At 31.0% G+C, this 23,258-nt stretch overlaps 1 protein-coding gene across 2 annotated transcripts in view; it reads right to left on the reverse strand.

The window, feature by feature from the left end:
- The window catches only part of LOC106467078 (cytoplasmic polyadenylation element-binding protein 2-like), a 52,914-nt gene that overhangs the window by 25,994 nt on the left and 3,662 nt on the right, over positions 1 to 23,258 (reverse strand). The window contains exons 3-6 of one of the 2 annotated variants that reach the window (XM_022395201.1): positions 10,645 to 10,695; positions 8,443 to 8,469; positions 6,944 to 7,120; positions 562 to 651 (exon numbers count right to left, since the gene is read on the reverse strand). In XM_022395201.1, coding sequence (XP_022250909.1) covers positions 562 to 651; positions 6,944 to 7,120; positions 8,443 to 8,469; positions 10,645 to 10,695 — 345 coding nt within the window. The remainder of the gene's footprint in view (positions 1 to 561; positions 652 to 6,943; positions 7,121 to 8,442; positions 8,470 to 10,644; positions 10,696 to 23,258) is intronic. The other variant, XM_013927397.2, reaches the window with a different exon arrangement.

Here is a 23,258-nt window from a genome sequence, read left to right on the forward strand (position 1 = left end):
AGATAAGACCTAAAAAAACCTATTTAATTTCTCTCTAGTCCTATATATCAAATGTAAATTAGCTACACGTTTCTGGCTAAAATCTACCCTAAATAAAGTAATTAGTATAAGTTTAAGATAATTAAGCTGTATTGTATATTAAGTCAGATTGAAAGACAAAAAAAAAGTTTATACAGCAAAACATTCAGTATATTGAAACTTAATTAAAACACATGTAAGATTTTTTTAAACAGAATACAATGTTTCTAAAATTTAGATGGAAATAGTGTAATAAATTGAAATGCAATAATCCAAATTTAAAAATAAAGACAAAAATTTAGCTGAATCTACATGTACATTACTCTTTCTCAATGAAATGTATTAGCAAATAAAAGCTTTATACAGAGAGAATCAAAAATGAATTACCTAGAAATAAAACTGTGACCACATTTCCAGATTATTTTCCAACAGTTCAACATACAACTTCAACTGAAACATACTTCCTAATCAGTTAATAAATTTCAAATACTACATTTTCTTGGTTTCTCTATCTTCTGATGGAGAGTAAGAATTAATTTATACCTTTAGGAGGAAAGTAAGACTTGCTCTCTGCCTTGTGAGGCCAATCAACTACTAAAGGTCCAAATCGTTGAAAGGTTGCAGTAATTTCCTCTGAAAAAAAAATATTGCTTTTCAAATTAATAATGAATGTTAACAGTTGTTGAAGCAAAATAGTTTAAGAATGGTACTTATTACCTTTATAATTAAGGATATATATATGCATTTATATTTAATTCAATTACAATGAATCACAAATAAAAAATCTTTAGGGTAACACATAATGTACTAATTACAACTATATTTTACTCAAGAAAAGAATTGATCATTTGAATGAAAAAACAGATTCATTGGTACCTTTTGGAAAAGTTTTCCTGAAAGTTTGAGCAAAGAACATTGTGTACTCCTTGTACTATTTACATTACAAAGACTAAAATGCAGCTCATCATATAATGATATGCAAATCCAATCTACAACATATACCAGTCATGTTACCCTTACTCACTTTGCCTAGCACACTTTCCATTTATAGTTAACATACTGTTGTTAGATTACAAACAGAAGATCCTATCCTCATATCTATGGAGGAATAACATGTGGTGTCATAGTCACTTGTAGAGGACTTTTATAAGTTAACATTGCTAAGAAAGATTACTGTACAAGTGACTGAAAGAAAATATTATTTTCTGTGTTAAATGTTTAAAAAAAGAGGCACTTGTCAAGCTTTAAAGAGTATGTTTATATAAGTATTTAAATTGTCATTATTCTTCATTCATTAATATTCAACAAATAAGATGACAAATTCATTAATTTCTGTTCCTCTCCAAAAAAGTTCAGCCTACTGTAACTACTACAGTAAAAGTTCCAGGCAAGAAATTAGGAAGTAGAATCAGGTGCACCTACAGATTATAATTATTATATTTTTGAGGTCCGCATTGCAGGATAAGTGATAGCCAGTCAGCCATTGAAATATACTTAATATGCACCAATCCCAACTAGCCAGTAGACAAAAATACCAACTTACCATATTACAAAAGCACATTTCAGAATACAGCTTACTTTTACATAAAAAAAATACTTTAGGAAAATTGTATAGTGAGAGAATTCTACTCAAATGAAACAGCAAGCTTCAACAATATTAGTGTTGTTACAATGACTTGGGGGGAGCAGTTAGGAAAAGATCCTAAAATATGAAAAAATATTTGAATTACCCATCTAAACATTGATTTCACACACACACAAAGTTTTATAAGAAGAAACCAAAAGCAAGGGTGCTACGAGTTGAAAATTACTGCTTAATCTACTATAAACTTAACAATAAACATCTTTTCAAGTGTATTCTACTAATATGTATTCTTGTGGTATAACTAAAAATAAACCACCTTAAGAAGACCATAAAATATTATTTATAATATAAATTTATTAACAAATATAACAAAAATATGTTTACAAAAGGTTACCAAATCATACAATTAGCAGATGTTATCAAATAATTCTCAAACACCACTGATCCATTACATAAATTATTGTATAAGCTGAAGTATATAAATCTCTCTCTAAATAAAAACTGTTTTGCCTGTTCTAAATTTCTATAGGAAAAAAAAAACTCAACAGAACATAATACTTTCAAAATGTATTGAATATTTCATAAAACAGTAAATAATTTGAAACTCTTCTTCTCAAACCTTTCTGTAAAAAAATGGTCACAGAAATTCCTGGGAAACATTTTATCAGAAGAAAGATGTCTTCAATGAACATATCTATTTTTATCAGTTTGTTTTTATGGAACAATTAGGTCACTTATTGGCTCGTTCATGTACAAAACTTTTGCTTCTAGACACATTAAATAAATCATATGCTATTTGAACTACTGTTTGGAATGACATTCATATACAAATTAATATGATAGCTGGCAAAGACTAATGGAAGCAGAAGCAAGGAATATAATTAAATGGAGCTTTTAGTACTTTATCATAATTAAGAACCAATACCAAATGTAATTAATTTCCACCACATACATTACTAGTATGCAAATCTTCATATTTTTAACAAGATCTTATGTACCATTAAAGAGATAAAGCAGTTCCTTCTTCATGCAACTTCTAATTTACACATCCTATAGTGAGATAATGGTTCTTGTAGACTGTTGATTTGCATTATCTCAGTATGTGAGATGTTAGAAGTTTAAAAGTAAAAGTAGGAACATCATAACAAATTTATCACCGTAATTAAATCTTAGGCCAATTCAGAAGTTTCACTTTTCAATAACAATATACATCAACAATGTATGGTATGTAATATATGTGGAAATGGACCATACTGAAATGTACATAAAATAATATTATAAAAAAGAAAAACAAAGATTAGTACTGTATTACAATACTGGACAAAAGTTTCAATATAGTACTATGAAGCTATAGTTGCTCTTGAACTTGTACAAATTGATGGGAGTTGATTAATAGCAAGAAGAAACATATGGGCTATCTGTGCTGTGCCCACCATCAGTATCGAAACCCAATTTTTAGCATTGTATGTCTGCAAGACATACAGCTGAGCCACAGGGGCTATAGTTGATATATGTGTGCCTTCAAAACAATACTTGGGATGTGAATGATTACCTCTACTTTATTCTAAGTTCCCTATCATTTATAAACTGTATGGAATCATTCTGATAAGACTGATGTCTAATGACATTCTAATGAATGTTTATATACATTTCTGGTAGTTACATTATAGTATTTTCTCTCTCAAATCAATCTTGGTGTTAAAAACCAATATATATGACAAAAGGTTTGTTGCTCTTTTCCACTACATCTGATTGTAAAAGTAAAAATGTTAAAAAAAGCAACAGGGTATACAGGGCTCACACTTAACTTATTCTTTAGGGAGCCAGCCGGGCCCCCAAAACATACATTGTTAAAGGCCCGCAAGTAGTTTTGGGGGTTAATCCTACAGCTTATTGTAAAATGTACTCTATTGTGAAGTTATCAGAAAAATCTCTGAATTAACTAGTGGATGTTATGTAAATTGAAAGGAAACTAACAATATCAACATACCTCAATTTATTGTATTGTGAACTAGTATTTCATGAAAAAACAAGCCAACAACATTTAATTTCTTTTTTCAGACCTTTAAATGATTTTTATTTCATATATGATCTTTAATTTCTCTCTAAAGTATGGTATAACAGTAACCTTTTTGTTCCATATTAAGTTCTCGAGATGATACGCCATGTGGCTCCCTGTTAGTATCGCACTGTGTATTAGCTCATTGTTTAGGCAGGTCGCCAAAAGAGCACATGACAACACAGTAATCAGAAATTTGGAATGTCCCATTACTTTACAATTGAGTGATTGTGTAATTATCTGAATTGTGCATGTCACTGTTGGAGATGTCACTATAAGTTGAAAGTGGTAAACAGGTATATACAAATATTTACAAAATAACTAACCTATTGGACAGCTGTGGAACATTACATTTCATCATTTGATAGTCCTGTTATTTATGAATCTAATCAAAACCACTAAGTGTGAAAGAAAAGGTGCAGCTAAAAAAGGATTGAACATGTGACTTAAAGTAATGAAAACAAAATTGGTGACCAAACTGGTAGCTACACTTTATAGCATTGATAAGAATTTACAGCAAATATTCATTCATTAGCTAACCAGGCTGCATTTTTTGTTCAACTTGGGGCATGATGGTGGGATTAGATATCATAACAACGAACCACAGCAAGCAAGAGAGTGACATTCGATAGTAACCAGCATTAGCTTTAGAATTGCAACCCTATTATTCAGAACACACCTACACTTTGACATACCAACCAGATTCTTTAAAATACATTGTAGTAGTTTTCCTCTCTAAAACTGTGTTAATAACTTCCTTTATAGTAACACCATGGAATCTAGGTTAATAGTTTCTTGTCATTACCCACATTTACTCGGTACAGTTGTATCAAGCTTCATTTACACTAATTACTTAAGCTAATATCATGTGATGATAAACTCTCTTTTATTAGGAGAATTTCATAAACTTAGCAAATTTGTGCGTAAAATTTGGCAATGAATGATAACTGTCCACCCATATGATTCTTTCAAAAACTTGAGCTAGAAACTGCTAATTTAATTTGCTTGGCCTAACCAATACTTATGTATCTGCATTTGCTTTCATCCTATAGGTTAGCTGCTCTAAATCAGTTATCTTCAATCCAAAAGGCAAAAAACTGTGCTATTAGATGAAGCTGTAGTAAAAATTTTAGACTGATAGCTCAAGTAACTTTTTGCATTGGCATGCAAAAAATTTTGATCAAAATTGAGCAGTTTTTGTTAAATAACTTTGTATGTGTAGCTTATATTTAGACCAAATTTGATACCTAATTGTAAATTGAAAAAAATCCATAAAAGTATGTTTTTCGGTGTGGGAAAAAAAAGGAAGAAATTCAATCAATATTGGAGATTTTATATCTCGTGTATTCCTTAATGGATTGCCTTGAAATTTGGTATATTAAGTAAGAGTCCTGTAGAGCACATCTACTGAAAATATAAGATAGTTTGGATCACCACAGTCCGAGCTACAGAAAGTGGAAAATCACGATACTATCACTCCCATCAATAACACACAGTGTGTCCTGTAGTTTTTTTTTGGCCACATGACACAATACTGTGTGTTTCTTCATATGCGTAGTTACAAGAAGTTATCTTAAAGTTAGTTGTGGCTTGACAAACATGATTGCTGATTGGTTGGATTGCTTTTGAATGAGAAAACTAGATATTTTGGGTTTTTCAAGTAGGAATTAAATGTTTAAAAACAAGTATCATGAAGGTGGCAATTGTTGTAACAGACTGCCCATTGCACCTGTAACTAACAGGGGAGTGTATACATCTTTATCAACAGTGAAAGCTAACATTTTGTGATTTTAGTCAAATGTCAAAAATAACACATTGTAAGTGCTGAGATTTGAAAAACATTCACTGACAGCATGCGTCTCATGCCAGGAGGTGATAAATTTTAAATAATTCAACCAGCATGATGTAGGTCTTCTTTATTATAATGCATTTAAAGTTGTCATTTCTTTTCCTTTTTTTAAGGTTGGAAAGTTGATCATTACAATTAGGAGCATATTTAAAAAAAGCCAAATAAAAAAAAATCTTTCGGCATCCAAATTGAAGATTCCTCTTCTTATAAATGAAAACTTTCAAATGCTGTCACTTTATTTGACCTTTGGTTGGAATACTTCCTTTGGTTTAGTTCAAAATGTAGAGGGATAGCAAACATCTTCAAAATTATGGCTGAAGTGAATGATGAGTTTAGGCAAGGAATCTCCACAATTTGTTTGTCTCTCACAATGGTTACATAATGTTATGTATTGATCATGTACTAGCCACAAGTTCAATCTCCAAATACAAAATGGAAAAGAGATCAGGGTTTTCTTTTTTGAATGGCACATTTATTGATAACTTCAATCATTTCAAATTTAATGAAGCTTCAAAGTACATTCTCTGTAGTCTTACAATTTTTAACGTTCAATTGCCAACAATACTACACAATGACATCATCAACTTTACTGTACATAATTGGAATCTGGCTGATTATGTACTGTAGTTATCAGCAATTGGGAATTTCCAATTGTGACATTATCGGTAAAACAGTAATAATATGTTATGTTGTTGTTTTATTTTTAGCTAGCGCAGTCTGCAAAGTTGGATTCAAAAGTGTTTGCATGTACAAACAATGTACATGCAGTAAGGTAAATTTTCCAAACAACTTGCAAGTTTGCAATTTTTACTTGTTTGTTTTTGGAAAGTGTTGACAAAAAATAACTTTTATGTGCATCTTTCAAATGTATTAACCTTGATGCAGGCCTGGTGTCATATATATAAAAAGTTAAAAAAGTAGCATTCTGATTCCAAACAGTAGTCATCTTTATAAAAGTTCAAATAATCACTATATTTCAAATTTTATAAATGAAATTTTGTATATCAATTCCATTACACTGATACAAAAAGTTTGAATATTGGTCAAAGTGATGGCTTTCTTATTAATGAAAGTGCACTTACTTTGAATACACAATCATTCATAGTAAAGACATTTGTAGATTTTACATGACTGACGAGTGTTCGTAAATTTGGGAAGGTCCATCCATGGTTTGTAATAAGTTCTGCTCAATTAAGAAATGCTTTGATCAATTTATGTGGAATCAATTTTTTAATGGCTCTTTTAATTTTAAGGGGCCACAAGCGGTACCTAGCAGATACTTTTTACGGACCCGCTGAGATTTTGGGGGGCCATTGCCTCCACTAATTTCGAGCCCTGGTATACCACATCTCCTAAACTAACATCTTCAATTTCCAGTTTTGAGTACATAAATTAAACCAATACAAGATGAAGCAATAAAACTGAAGTTTACCTTCATCTATATCTGGAGGGAGGCCTCCAACAAACACTTTACGAGAATATCTCCCTAAAGTATCATCTATCCTGTGGAACTTTTGATGGAACATTGATGTAGGACCCAATGGGGCCAGATGTTCTAACTGCTTTTCAACTAACATGTGGTTTTCGTCTGGGAAATATACTGGTTTACCTAAAATAAAAACAATTGCAAAATCTGTTCAATATATAGCTCGTGAACATTTGTGGACACAGAAATATGCCTATATATAAAAAATCAAAACGTGATAACTTTCTACATTTAGAAGAGCCTGAAAATTATCTCAAAATTATCCTTTTGAAGACTATTTTGGAATATTATAAGTTTTTTTTATATACAACATAAACACCCAATATAATTACATGTAGAAACAACAATGCCTACAAGAACCACATGAATGTTAGCATGCACAACAGCTACAAAACAAATACTTTTAGCTTTAAAACATTATAACAAACTAAAAATTACTATCTTTTAAGTTTGGAATTATTGGTACATATAAATGAACAAAATAACATGCGTTAAGTCAACAAAACACAACAAATATATATATTCTTAAACTACTAATATATGTACATATAATAAAAACATACAAGATGGTATGAAGCAAATAATGTACATAACAGTACAAAAACATACAATTCTTTATTTTTATTTTGCAACTATAATTGGCATTTACCCTGTCAATAAATATCTGTTAAATCACCCAAAAACCTCCTTTCTCTTACATATTTTCAAGAGCTTTCCTACAGAGTTTGATGAATATTCACAGAGGTATATACAAAGATTATAAAATGGTAACATATTAGCTAAAAAATATGCAGGTTCAGAATAAGTAGTGTAGAAAACTAGTGTAGGCATTTGTCAATGATCTAAATGAAATTCATTAAAAATATTTGCACTTCAATCAAAAACAAAAAAAGTGAGGCTAGAATCCATCTTGAAAAATAACTTGTAAAATATCTGAAAAACAATAATGCACAGCTGCTTAGCAAAAAAAAAAAAGCTCTCAAAATAATTTATTACATAAAATGGCCATGTCTATAAAATAAGGGAAAAATTAAACTTTATATCATCTTAGGCACACCTTCCAATTTTATATGAAAAATTCACACACATAAAATATCAAACAAATAGTAAAGTCAAACTTCTGTTAAGTTTAGATAATTATAATGATTTTTTATACAAAACTGAGAATCATTCAATTTTCCCAAAAGTACACATACCCTCATTTTCATCTTAATGTTTGAATGAAACATCTAAAAATGACTTTCTGTGAAACTAATACAAGATGTTCTCTAACAATCAAACATCAGGCTAATTTTATATGAAATAAATGGATTATTAATACATGATATTAAGTCAGCAATACCAAAAAAAAATTTCTAAAGATTAAAATTATATGACATTTAATAAACATGTGTGCATGTATACTGTAGAATTATTCTTTAACAAACTAGTCATAAAACCCTTACCTTGCTTCCGTCCATAATTTTGAGCAGCTTGAAACAAGATAATTTAATCTATTGAGTAACTAACCATTACTTATGATTCAATAATCTTCACAGAGTATGTACAAACCTACTAATTGAGAACTAAATCAGAAGAAATTGTGATAAAATATTTAAACACAATTTCCCTTTACATATACATTTTACTTAATCTGAGATGTACTGAATACATTCCAAAAAGTGCACTACATACACCTATACTACCTAATACTGTACTGTACAAATAAAATTATGACAGTCCTAGGCTCCAAGTAAGTCATACAAACACACCAGAAGCATCTATCACAACAACAGGTACTTCTATAAGATGTACAGCATACAACCCTACACATGCAGTTAATTCTCTCAGCCTAAATATACATTTATGTTCACAATACAATGTACAAGAAATGAAATCCAAAAAGCTTGGAAACCTAAATTTACTTTGTCAGTTTGTTAGATTTGAGTAGTAATAATTTGATAAAACCCTATGCCTAGTGCATGGGTATGTCTTAACCAGTAACTGCTTTTTTATAATTTTTCTGTAAAGTTACTTATTTAAATATAAGAAAAAGGTATTAAAAGCATCAACTTTAAATGTATATGTACAAAAATGCAAATTATCATCAAAACCATAACTAAACTGTTGAATGACTGATGAAACTTCCTGTGTCACACCAGCCTAATTTTTACTTCTGTTTTGCTTTTATATTTTACCATATCACTCTTGATGTATTAAAAACTTTAGCAATGATGAACAGTTTATGAAATTGTAGTGAGTCAACAGAAATTATGCCCTAGTAACTGTGACCATACATAAATCACAACTTGAAAACTTTCCAAGCCTTAAAACAAATTCATTCTTAACACATACATATAGCATATACTCATTCAATATACATCTTGATGGGAGAAATTCACTTCAATTTTTTTATTATATTTTGTGTTTAATTGAAGGAAAGAAAAAAAATAATAATTATCAATAAGTTGTTTTAAGCATCTTGGTGTTGCTGTATGACATACATGAACAAGTAAAACCAAAATAAATTATGCTTTTTGTCATTGTGTCTTATGGGCATGAAGAACTTTTTAGTTTTTAAGGGTCTAATAAACATTCAGTACAATAAAACCTCTTATTATTATTATTGTTGTCTTTTCACCGCAGTAAATACCTAATTAAAGCTAGAAGTATATATAAATTAATATATGAATGTACATTATATTCCACTACAACACTATAAATGAAAAATCTAAAAAAACGTTTTTGGAATAGCAGTTTACAGCAATGTTTGTTTTTTTTTCTCAAGAAACTCAGCCAGTGGTACCACTTTGTAGCTTCCTGAGGTGGCTAACTGCCAGTAGACATTATTTTAAGTCCTACATTTACACATGTACAAGCACTTGACGACAACTCACAATACTTGTTGACTTAATTTCTTCTGGAAAACAGTTCAGCTTCTACACTTTGAAAAATTTATATTTGAAACAGGCTTAAATTTGACTTTAACATATCAATTATACATATTGTACTCTTTCCTTCTTACTGCATGGAAAAAATACATGACTTCAGAAAGGATTGTTCTAATTACTTTCTTGATATTTTGTGTGAAAATTGTTTGTGCATAAAAATAAAATATAAGCTATGAAATTCATTACAAATAATTCTGAGTGTGTGACTATTAAATGTTCATTCATGTTCACCAAAACCAGACTATGATGAAAATAAGAGCAAACTAGATATTTGCAAAATAAGTACTTTTCAAATGAACATTTGTAATTAAGTGAGCTTCTAACTTTCAATCAAAACAACTAAAATTATTAATGTGTGATGTAGAAGTATAAAAATGTTTCAAAATTATTAATTTCCAAATCCTATAATTATATGTGTGTATGCTTCCCTTTTATAAAACTGTGAAATACACAAACACAAGCTGAAATGTATATGCACAACTTTTTTATCATCATTAAGTAAAGGAACATCTACATGAAATTACTCTGAAAAGATGAATAAAAAAAAGTTAAAAGATCTCCATTAACTTTTAAAATTTTTGTCATGTACAATTTTAGAATACTCCTTAAACAGTATACAGAAAGGCAATATCATTTAACTTACATACCATTTTTTCACTAAAAAACAACATAACACTTAGCTAAAGCTTTGCAGTTAGTAACTGAAACTACACCAACCTTGTGTGTAACCCATGGACTGCAATTTACTTGAGTTCGGGCTATAATAACCTAATAAAGGAAATAATGCTATGAAACATTCTCTGAAAGAACAGCCATATGATACACATTTATGGGGAACAAAATATTTTTGTACACTAATAAAGAAAACAATGATGGTAGATAATCACATGTATTATCAAAGTGAAAACTAAGTTTTCAGGAAAGGATGTTTAATTTAAGTGAGGAACAGTACATGTACATGTATATATATATATATATATATATTAAAATATGAAATAGCTGTTATTATGCCTTACAACCTCTACAGATGAAATGAAACTGTACTATTATATCACAAATACAAAACAGTGTGTTGCTATCTGCAATCATAACAAAAATAAAAGAACATAATGAAACATATAAGTACAAAGTTGAGAGTTCATACTTAATGCTCTCTTTAAGCTGTAGCTACAAACTGTGCTTATAAATCAAGTAGAAAAAGCAAATTGAAAAGAAAAAAATTATTCAACACACACAAAAAAAAAAACATTTATTACATGCCAGGAAAAGATGTTCCAAAAACTACAAAAACATTGAACTTACTTATATGAAAAAAAAATGTTTTCTTATTATTGGTACTTTTCAATAAACAATTGTTTCACCAAAGTGTTTTAATATGTCAGTATATCACAGATTTAACCAAAAACCATTTAATAAGTAATTTTTAAACTTCAGTAAACTGCCAAGATTCCTTATTCCAAAGTAATTTTCTCCATTATATTATTTTTAATGAGAGATAAATTATAAAATAGAGAATGTACCTGTATATTTCTATGTCTTGCAATTTTAACATATGTTGAAGGAACAAAAGACCTACACAAGTTTATTACTTTATAGTAAAATTTTATTTAAAGAAAATATGCAATTGTCTAGTCTCATATTTTATTATTTTTCAAAACTGAAAAAAAAATCTTCAAAGCTATAAAAATGCTTATAACATAATGAAGTTTTATATATATATGAAATGTATTCTTGCATGTGGAACTACAATTCATTTGTTATTCTACATTGTTTTTGGCATTACACTATATTGCACATGAGAAAAATTAAATTTATACCTAGATGTATAACCCTATGTTATTTACAAGTATTCCTCATTGACAATTTTTATACTCTTTTTACTTTTAGTATTTTTTTCACAGTTGTACTGAAGTTTTTCGTTTCTCATATACACCCTTAATAAAGTTATACATGAAAGCACCAAAAATATACAAACAATTAAGCATTATTTTTTTAAAAACAAATTTACATATTAATATGTTAATATCAATAAATAGTAACTAAAAAGCCTCAAAACACTGTTTAGGCCATAAAAATTAAGACAATTTTGAATCCATCTTGGATATTCTACCTATTTTTTAAGGAGTTAACCTAATAGCTAAATGTATTAATTTCCTTGCAACATCACCAAGACAGATCAACTTTCAACACAGTATCTTCATATGAAATCACAGCAACCTTCTGAAACATTTAATCGTCAAGCAAAAAAAAGAAACTTCCTCTAAACCTATGTACTATTTCTTCATGCAACTAATTTCTCATGGTGACCCTCCAAATGGTTTCTGTAAGGAATGATGAAAAGTAAACTATTTGTATCATTTCTTGGACTGTTCCTCTAGCTTTAAATCACATTGTCAACCATCTGGTTCACAAATTCTACATATCAATGTTTTACATATCCAGTCTTTTCAGACTTTTGGAACTTACCTTTCTAAAAACTTTCAAAGTTTTCCTCAGAATACAACACCTTCAAATTAAAATTGTTAGAAAACTTATTTTTTATCTACAATGTATCACTAAATCACCCATCCAAAATTTTTTACCAACGGGTAAATATTTTGCTTATAAGGATATGGCAAGAACATCACTTAGCTTAAGTTATAAAAGTCACTATCTTCAAATATACAATAACCATCTCATACCAGATAACAGCATTCAAAAGCTATTCTCATAACATCCTGCAGAAATATCTATAACAATCTTCTACTTTTGCTAATACTCCTCATTCTCAACACATTTTCAGGCACACTGCAATCACTAACAGTATTATAAGTGAAAATATAGCTATACAAAATCTAAAGGCTAATGTATTAAGTTTAAAAACTAAACAATTTGCCTTTACATTTTCGGTTTTATATAAATTCAAACATAAACATATTAGGTATAGAAATACTGGTTTTACTAAAACTATATTTCAAAATGTTTGAAAACAGTTATTAGTACTTGCAGAGGACCAATTACTAGAAGCAAAACCATTTTTGATAAGTCATTAAAAATTTGTATAGATATAACTGCTTTTGCAACATTTTCATAAAATTACCGACTATGTTATATTTTAATATAATAATATAATATAAAGTCCAGCTTAAAGAGAAATAATGACTGATATTTTGTGCATTAATTTTATAACAAGTGAAATACAATTATGTTTGATATCATTTGTACAGTTCCAATCACTACAAAACTGTCAAGCAAAATTGAGTAAAGGGGGAACATAGTATTCATGTTTTATTTTTTTGTTTACGCCTTAATGTACAGGTAGATCTGGAAGTTCATCCAGTTTGTGTACATATCTATACTGGGTACATGTATATCATTCTCATCACATGTTCCTTCTTGCATCTATGTGTAACCAACAGCTGAAGTTCAATGTGTACATGTGTGTATACATGTACTTGTTTGCTTGTCTTGCACTACTACAGTTTCAGTCTTATCTTATATAAACACTCTGGATACTTCTTTCAATAAAACTACAAACAGAAAAACAAAACAATTGTTATAAACATAATAAACATTACAGTGATACAACTTTTACAATTAGCCAGATGCTTGACAATAATGACTTAGGATATCATATACATAACATGTAAAGAAGATAAATTCACCTAGGTCTATCTGAACAAGGAAATACACTTCATACCCACCAGAATAGAAAACTGCAAAGTATTTTATAATTTGTAAAAAATAGATACTTTGAGATTAAATGTGGAAGCAATTTTGCATGAAATATAGCTTAAACAATTGCATGGCTGTTCACATAAAATCCACAAACATCCAATGAAAAGTCAACAAATCATCATTCTGTTGTAACACTGCATCAGGAACTAGACTTAAATTATCATAAATATGTATGTTTTATGACAGTAAAGTACAGTACTATCTACTTGCACTATTTATTAATTGTTAAATTACATTACTAACTTAACCAATTCACTGCGGCTGCAACATGTGACCTCTAAGTGTTTTTGTTTTGTTTTTTCTGTTCACTGTATTAACTCATCAGAATCAATGCTATCTAATCAATCCATAAAATAATCTGGATCCCAGCTCTGATGGGTCTTGCTGCTGTAGCAGTGAGATGTTGTCATACAGGCCTCTGATACCTTGAGGGAAACTGATGTATAGAAGGTGTAAATGATTCTCTTACTGTATGACAACATATAGAGAAATGTCAATAGACAACATTACCACAAAAACTTATGATCCAACATACTGTGGGAATTTTAAAAGCAAGAATCCAATTGTGTACCAGCTGCAGTGAACAGAAAAAATGCTTCAGAGGCCATATACGTACAAGCCTCAGTGAATGGGTTAAACAATTATGTACAACAATAGTATATTAGCTATTTCAATCATATATGTACATGTATGCACTACTGAAATAACATGTTAGCATGCTCCATACATCTAGGGTGCTTTTCCATAAATAACTTACGTGCAGTTTCAATGTTGATAACAGTGTCATAATGATTATGTACTAAAGCTGGAGTTCTCAGTCTTTCTTTGGTTTCTGGAGCCTCAGGTAATTATTCAACTGTGCCAAATGTTCACATGAACATGAACTTAGTGGCAGTGTGGCAGAGTTTCAGTAACATAAAGATATTTGGTACACTGAAGCACACTTTAAGCAGTCAGCCAGTATCTGGAACCTATCCTGGAGTGATATAGAAAGTCATCTTCACTTCCATTGATGAAGTTCTTCATCACTAACATCAGGATTTGGCAAATCTTCCCTATAACAATATGTAGCCTGACAGATATCAGAGATAGAAAACACTTGTGTGAGTTTTGATGACACAAGTTTCTGAATGGATGCTGCTTGTTTTACATGTGCATCAAATCTAGAGTGGTTATCTGCTTTCTTCAAATAACCCTCCACGGAACTATATTATGCATTTACACATTGGGCTTGTCCTCGACTAACTCGTGACTTGTTAATATTAATATTAGATTTATTTGAAATTTTCTGCTGTTTTTGAAGTTACGATGTGAATAATCATCTACATTCACTCTTAGAGAAGTCAGTTCTTTATAGCATTGTTCTATCAGGAAAACACCAGAAACAATGTCTTGGCTTGGACCTTGCAAATCTACAGAAGCTTCTTTCAAATAGTAAAGGGAATGTTGTAAGGTTGTTAAACTAAAAATGAATTCTAAGGATTTCAGTATTTTTAGATAAGCCATAGCATTTTTCTTATCTTCAGCAACCTAACTGTCATTAAACATTTCAAAATTATCATCTCATATGCAATAACCTCACACATGTGCAGTAAGAATGACTAACATAAACAGAACCTTTCCCAACCTTCAATATTCTCAACCTAGTGGGTAATTCACACACCGAGTAGTGGAAGATGTGAGGAAGTTTATATAGTGAGGGTATCATATTTAGTTATTTTTATAAGCAAGAGTTTACCGCAAGTTTGTTTAGATAATTGTTTTCAGATCATACGTTGTATAGCATGTACATTCAATTCTTATGAGGTAGCGATTGTTATATTATTGTGTCGTGTTACTACAACTTTCTGAATTTTTCTCTTTTTAATTGAGTATTATTGCATAAGAATGTCTACACATCAAAACATTATTATTTATATCTAGACTGTGTGATTGTGAGTTTAGCGATGAAAAGCATATAGTAGTGATTTTTAAAGTAAAATTATCACAGAATGTATTGCAATAATAGAGCAGAGAAGAATAATTCATCTTGTCAACTGTGTTCAATTGTAACTGAAACAGCCTGTGTAGACTTTGATGAAAAAGAGACAATTATTTAAAGCTCTGGATACAACTGTGATAACCAACAGTGTAACAAACATTTGTATATACTTTTGACTTGTTTTAATATATTATTTTAACACAAGTGGTCTGTGTTGCTGTTTGTTTACCGTTGAAATTTATTGCCAAAACGTCACAGACCCCTTACTGCAAAGAATCTGGCCTACACAACCTGGCAGTAGCAATACAGCTTTTGGGTCTCAATTACAAAGTGTCAATAGAAGCCAATGCATGAGACTATTTAAAACAAAAAAATGCTAATGCTTCATCAGAAGAATGGAGACTATGTAGAAAATGTTAAATACCATAAGCAGCTGCACTGTAACTATATAAGCATTATTTTTTAGATCACAAAAATATGGACATTCAATGAACAGTCTCACAATGTGATGTGACAATCTATTTCCAGTTCTGTGTTGTGGGACCAAGTGATAATGTATGATTAAATCGTACTCCTGCAATGTTGTTATCTAATTTACTATCATCCCTTCAGGGTTTTTACAGTTCATCTACCACTTCAGGATCATATAGTCTACTCAAAAAGTGAACTTTCTACCATACATGTAGTGCCAGAAGTGTTATATAAAGACAACAGTTGCTAACAGTTGTTTCTTCGTCATAAATATCTGCATTCAGAACTATGAGCATATAACTAGAATACAGATTACACATTCTATTTCATCTTTGTTGTCTAGCAGAAAATCACAATACTGTTGTGGATATGCCAACACCAGGGATTCTAGTAAAACACATTTGAAAAACTGGAATGCTTGCTCATATTTCTAACTTCACCTAAACTGCATCTCCACCTTAGCAAGAGCCAATAACGGTGAGATCATCTTGGAAAGTTAGCCACAAATTGTTAATAATACAATGCCAAACCAAGGAGTCTATAGACTCCTTGATTCGTCACAGGTTCGGGTCAATCTCCCACTACTGCTACTGTTACTTGAAAAATCATAATGGCAGATAATAATCAAATGTTGGTTTTTGTAAGTAAAATTAAAGAAATCACATTGGTTGTGTGAAAAACAAACACTAAACTAGGTAAACTTGGGCAAAAATGAAATCAATTTTAACCTATCACACATCTAACGTAACTGATTAACAATCTTGGAACACGTCCATTATAGACAATGCCAAGGAAAAGAATGAAATTAGTTTGAGTGCAAGTGCTTAGAGGGGCTACTGCACAAGAAGGTTGTCACCCTAATATTGGTAGAGGGCGAACATTGCATGATGACATCATACAAGAGTACAATTCACATTAAACACATTTTTAGATAGGAGGTAGCTCAAGCTAGTGATATGCAAATTTCACAGGAAGATACACAAAGGAATCAGGCTATTCTGTGTGTAGAAGTGAGGTATCATCTTGGAATACAAGTTATTTAATAATAATAATACTTTCTAACAGAAGGGATGGAGTAACTCTTTATGTAAAGGATGAACTGCACCCTTTTTTGATTGAAGACAAAAAAAACAGTATTCAAGAAGTTAAAATTATAAGATTCTAATCAAGGGTTTCATACTGTAATATGAGAATAACTAGTTCCAGAAAACAAAGATAATATTTCTACAACTTGCATCTCTATTTTTTACCTTATTTCTATTTAGTGTTTTACTCAATTCTGTAGATAGAAAAATTCTAGAATGTCTGATAATAGAAGTTTTACAAAATCCTTTTGTGAAAAATAAAATCATAAATGTAATGGATTCACCAAAAGGAAATCCTCCCTTACTAATCTGTTATATCTCAGAAGTATGTTACAAGTTATCTCAGTATTGATAAGGTGTGGACTTGGTGAACGTTTGATAATGCAACACACAGAAGATTAGCTAAGAAATTCAGGTATGTAGGGTTTAGAGAAAAACTGGTTAATTAGATTATCAGGTGATTTGTTGGGAGAAAGCAAAATGTTGTTATTAATGTTGTTCTGTCAAACTGAACCCTTGTTACTAATGGAGTGCTTCAGAGGTCAGTGTGTGTATATGCTGTCTGGCAGTTATTTTGTTGTAAAATTAATTAATTCAAAAGAAATAATTAATCATCAAGTGTGTTCAAAGATTAAGCAATGTTTCTGAGGGTTATTGGGGTCTATTTGGGCCAAGTGGGCTGTAGTTTTTGTTTTTTTAAATCTTGAGGCAGGTAGGCAGAGGTGAAGACAAAGGCGAAGTCAAGGCAGGTTGAAGTGAAGGATAAGTCGAGAACTGATTGCTGACAAAGCATCGAAACAAACAAGCCTTTTCAGGGCCTGGCTTAGATCGATAGATCCAGATGCCACGGCTAGGATCTGTAGATCCAATGCCTAAGAATTTTGAGGGGGGGTGACAGAATCAACAGGAATAAGGTTTAAAGATCATGGTGGATGGTTAGTATTGTCATGTATCAGGTTGAATGAGGATAGGTATTTGTTGTAGATTTTGATTACTTATTTTTATGTTTTCCTAAATTATTTCAAAAATTTTCTATCTTTGTTTTGATTCAAAAAATAATGTAACCAGTTTCACTGTGTTTATAATCGCTAGCATACAATGAAATTCACTTTACCATACTGAAATATTAATCACTTTTCTAATTTTTAATCAGAAGGTTTAATTTGATATATGTAATAAGTTTTAAATATATCTATATTCATTTATATATTTTAACAGTTATATCTGGTTACTTTCTTTGTCCATTCAACCAGTTGTGTATGCTAATACAGCTAAATGAAAGCAAGGCTTAATACAGCAGCTTTGCTGGTGAAATGAAACTTGACATGGTCAAGTGCAAAATGACTTAACCAAGCCCACCTCATCATGTTACACAAATCGTTTCTTTTCCTATCATACATCAATATGATATTTCAAAACAAATACAAAATGATAAAGCATGCTTTTCAGAAGCTTGAAAAAAGTTAGGGCTGTAATTGTAGCAGAATTTATTCACAAGAACATTTTCTTCTATCACATTCCACTAAGCTATGCTTTTATCAATTTATTCTAACATCTATGCCAATTCACTCTGAAATAGAAATTTTTTGGAGCTTCCTTTTGAAAATAATGGTGTAAGAGATTTTATTACATTTAAATTAACAGCCTATGACTTCTCGATTCTCAGATAAAGACATTTACATTACATCATGACAACCATGATTGTGATCCAGTGATCGTCTAAAAATAAAGAAAACTGCACTTTTTTCAAGTTACAAGAACAAATTAGTTTAGTTTTACTCAAAATTATTATGGCTTTCCTTCTAGTGAGCCCTGTTTTACTGAATTACAACTCTTATTTTCAATAAATTTCTTTAATTCAATAGTGCAATTATGCATGAAAGAGTTAATATAAGTGGGAATCCACTCAACAACAAGAATAAAAATAACATTCTTGGCCTAATGGTGGATAAGTCACTCATGCTACTGAGATAGTGGTGTGTTGCTAGTAGCAAATCTAATAAAACTTTTAAAGTGAATTTTTTGACATTGGTCAAAAGTCAAAGGAGTTAATTATTTCTTTATACAAGTCATTAGTTATGCCTCACTGGAAATATTGTTGTATAGTTTTGGTCTCCTTATCTAATAAAGAATACTGACTTAATGGAAAGTTAAAAAGAAAATAGGATGAGAGGACACAAGTTTAGGATATGGAAAAGACAATGCTAGACTCCATTGGCTTATGGAGTTAGTTGCCATTGGTAGTAGTTGAGGCCAGCTATTTACAGGAGTTTAAATGGGGACTCGATGAGTGAGTTTAAGGTTTTATTGTTTCTCCAAGGTGGTTAATAATTATGAAAAATATCTGTATGTAGTCTGTTTAGGTTCTGGAATTACATGCTCACAGCAAACATACAAGAAGTCATAAACAAAGGAAAATTTGATGCAGGCTTTTTTTTTAAATTACATTATATCTTATATTTTGTAGTGGTTTATCCAATCATGTAATGTGTCCTGATAATTTTCATTTAATCATGATTTTAATATGCACAGTAATGGGTAGGATACTAGGACTCTCAAGGGCAAGTCAGTGGTGACTTTCATAAGATGAAGGTCTTTGACTGGGATAGAAAGTCTTTTTGCAGCAGTGAAAAAAAAAATATAAAGCATTTATTTAAATAAAATTTAATAGATATCATTCAAAAGTTGTTTAGAAATAGATATTTTAAAGTTAATTTGTGAAAGTATTCATATTTTAAACAAAAAGTATTTAGATTAAGATTAAATTGGATTACAGTTACTCATTTACCATTAACGTTAGGCTTAAAGTTAAATTTTAGTGGTAGGTTTTTTTAAACCGATAAGGCAGTTATCTTAAATAAAATTTAATAGTTATCGGACCTGTTACACGTTAGTAGTAATAGTAATACTAGTAATATCACATTAAGTATACTCTTAACTTCATTACACTTTACACTTAAAATTACAGTCAATATAATAATCAGATATGGTTAAGAATAGTCTAGCTACTAAGGGTACTCAGTTGATAAAGTGTGATAGATGCCAGGAGAGTGTTTTATTTATAAACTCTGGGTTAAAGTGTACTTTTAGGGAGGCTAGTAGCAGGATGTACAATTGATTTGCAGGGTATGCAGATTAGAGAAGTTGGAGGTTTTTTGGGTAGAGTTGCAGAGGTAGGAAGGGAGAAATGCTTGAATTGGTGGTGGGGCTTAGTGAAGTACTTAAACTTCTACATGCAAAGGTACATTTGACAAACTGGATTTCAAGGGAGCTAAGAAAGGAAATAGGGCTAAAAGCTTGAGAAATAATGCATTTAGGGGCATGGATGGGCTTGGGTTTAGGTTAAGCAACTGGTTCCAAACATTTGCTAGTGATGAGAGGGAGCAGATAAGGGAAACAGATTAGATCACAAGGGATTATAGTGTAAAGGATAGGGAAAATATGGTTGTAGGTGACTCTCTGGTAGAGTAAATATGAGCAAAAGATCACACTTATGCAATCCAGGAGCAGGGGTACAGGGTATAACTGATAGAACCAGAGAGACAGTTAAGGGTGCTAGAAGCAATGCAGATTTGTGGTACATGTTGGGGTTAATGATGTAAGGAAAGATGGATCTGAGGTGCTTATTGATAAGTATAAAACACTGATAAGAACCTTTAAGGAAAAGAGTCATAGCTTGATTTTGTCAGAGATATTGCCAAGAATAAATTGTGAGGATAAGATACTAAGTAGTTCACTAGGAATGAATTCCAGGATGAGCAAATAGGCTGGCTGGCTAGATTTGTGGGATAATTTTAATGGGAAAGTTAATCTTTTTAGAATGGATGCTTACAGTTAAACAAGGCAGAGGCTAGCATGTTAGCAAGGGCTATTAGCTCAGCTGTAGTGGCCAATTTAAACTAGGGCTAGACATAGGTGAGGGCTATGATATTAGTAAAATAGTAAATATAATTGACAGAAAAAACACGGACAACAGGCATAAAACATAATATTATTTTAAAATTTATGATTAATTGTTACTATTGTAATGCTAGGAATATTAGAAATAAAATTGACGAGTTCAAAGCAGTTGTGGAAATTGACGATTTTGATATTAAGGGTATCACTGAGACTTAATTGGATTTGAACAATTTTGATGAGAGAAATGTTTTTGAAGCACCGAGCTACAGATTATTTACTTGAGATAGAGTATTGAAGAAGGGGGGAAGTAGCAGCTATATATGTGAGGAGTGAATTGCATCCTTTTTGAGATGGAGCATATTAAAGAAAACAGTATTGAGATTGAGTAAGTTTGAGTTGATGTTAGTGGATATAAAGGGAAAAGTCTTGTAATTGGGATTTGTTATAGACCACCAGGTCAGAATGTGAAAGTTAATGAGAAACTGTATATTGAGATCATAATGGTAGCTGAAAAAGATGTTATTATGGGAGATTTTATTTTCAGAAGTGTTGATTGGGAAAATTTTGAGTCTGACAATGAGGGGGATAGGTTTTTGGAAATTGTTCAGGACACTTTTACACACCAACTGGTGATGGAACCTACAAGAGAGAAAGCTATATTAGATTTAATATTAGCATCCAATGTGAATATGATAGAGTTGTGGTTGGTGAGCATTTAGGTACAAGCGATCCTTGCACTATCAGGTTTGGGATTTTACTACATCTAGAATTGAAGAAGAATAGTAACCCAATTCCAAATTTCAGGAAAGCCTATTCTGATGGAATGAGATGTGAGTTGGCTTCTGTAGATTGGACTAAAGAGTTGGGAGGGGATCTTGAACAGATGTGGGAAGCATTTACGAAAAAAAACTGATATGCATACATATTCCCTGCAGAAAAAAAGGACAATGGAGCAGAACATGGTTTAGTAGAGATTTAAGAGATCATATAGGAAATCAAGAGAGCTGGTTAAAAGGAAGTTAAAAAGGCAAAAGCTGAATATGAAAGAGGGTTGACTGAGAGAGTTAAATCAAACAATAAGGAATTCTTTAGGTATATGATGGGTTGGCAAAATGTTAGGATGGGGACTGGGCCTCTTAAAAATGATAATGGAGAGCTGATCTCAGAATATTATGAGATGGTAAACTTGTTAAATTATATGTTCTCTTCAGGTTTTACAAAGGAAGATAAAAGTATTATGCCTCAACCAGAGCATTTAATGTATGGGGAAAATACTGATGTAAAATATATCATTGATAAATCCCCTGGACTAGACAATTTTTATCCTAGAGTTTTAAAGGAACTTAAAGATTTTATTTGTGAGCCTCTAGCTAAAATTTTCTATAAGTCATTGAGTAGTGGAAGAGTATTAGAAGATTAGAAGTTGGCTAATGTTAGTCCAATACTTAATGGAGGTTATAAATCTTTTCAAGGCAATTATAGGTGAGTTAGTCTTACATCAGTAGTTGGAAAGGTTTTGGAGAATGTGATTAAAGATGCATTGCAGAGTCACTTAAAGCAATTTGATAAAGTGTCAAAGAACCAGCATGATTTCACTAAGGGAAAGTCTTGTTTAACAAATCTTTTGACATTCTTTGAGGATGCTGCTGCAAGAGTTGATGTAGGAAATACTGTGGTTTTGGTTTACCTTGATTTTCTGAAAGAGTTTGATAAGGTGCCTCACAAAAGACTTATTACAAAAATTTAATCTGTGGATGTGGGGGAAATGTTATTAAATTGGATAGAAAATTGGCTGGAGAGTAGAAAGCAGAGAATAGTAAGAAATGGTGTTAGATCTGACTGGGTCACAATTACAAGCAGTGTGCCTCAGGGCTCTGTGCTTGGTCTTCTGCTGTTTGTGATTTATATTAATGATGTTGACTCAGGAATGACTAAGAAAATATTGAACTTTGCAGAAGAAAAATTAAGATTTTTGGGGTGGCTAACTGTACCAAAAATGCTGCAGACTTAGAAGGAGATTTAGATCATTTGATGCATTGGGCTATTACATGGCAAATGATGTTTAACTATCCAAAATGTAAGGTGATGCATGTAGGTTTTAACATTTCAAATTATTGTTACAATTTAAATGGGAATACATTAAATACTGTGGTTGAAGAAATAGATCTTGATGTTGT

This window comes from Limulus polyphemus, unplaced genomic scaffold (genome assembly GCF_000517525.1).
Source record: "Limulus polyphemus unplaced genomic scaffold, Limulus_polyphemus-2.1.2 Scaffold2481, whole genome shotgun sequence".
Lineage (NCBI taxonomy): Eukaryota > Metazoa > Arthropoda > Merostomata > Xiphosura > Limulidae > Limulus > Limulus polyphemus.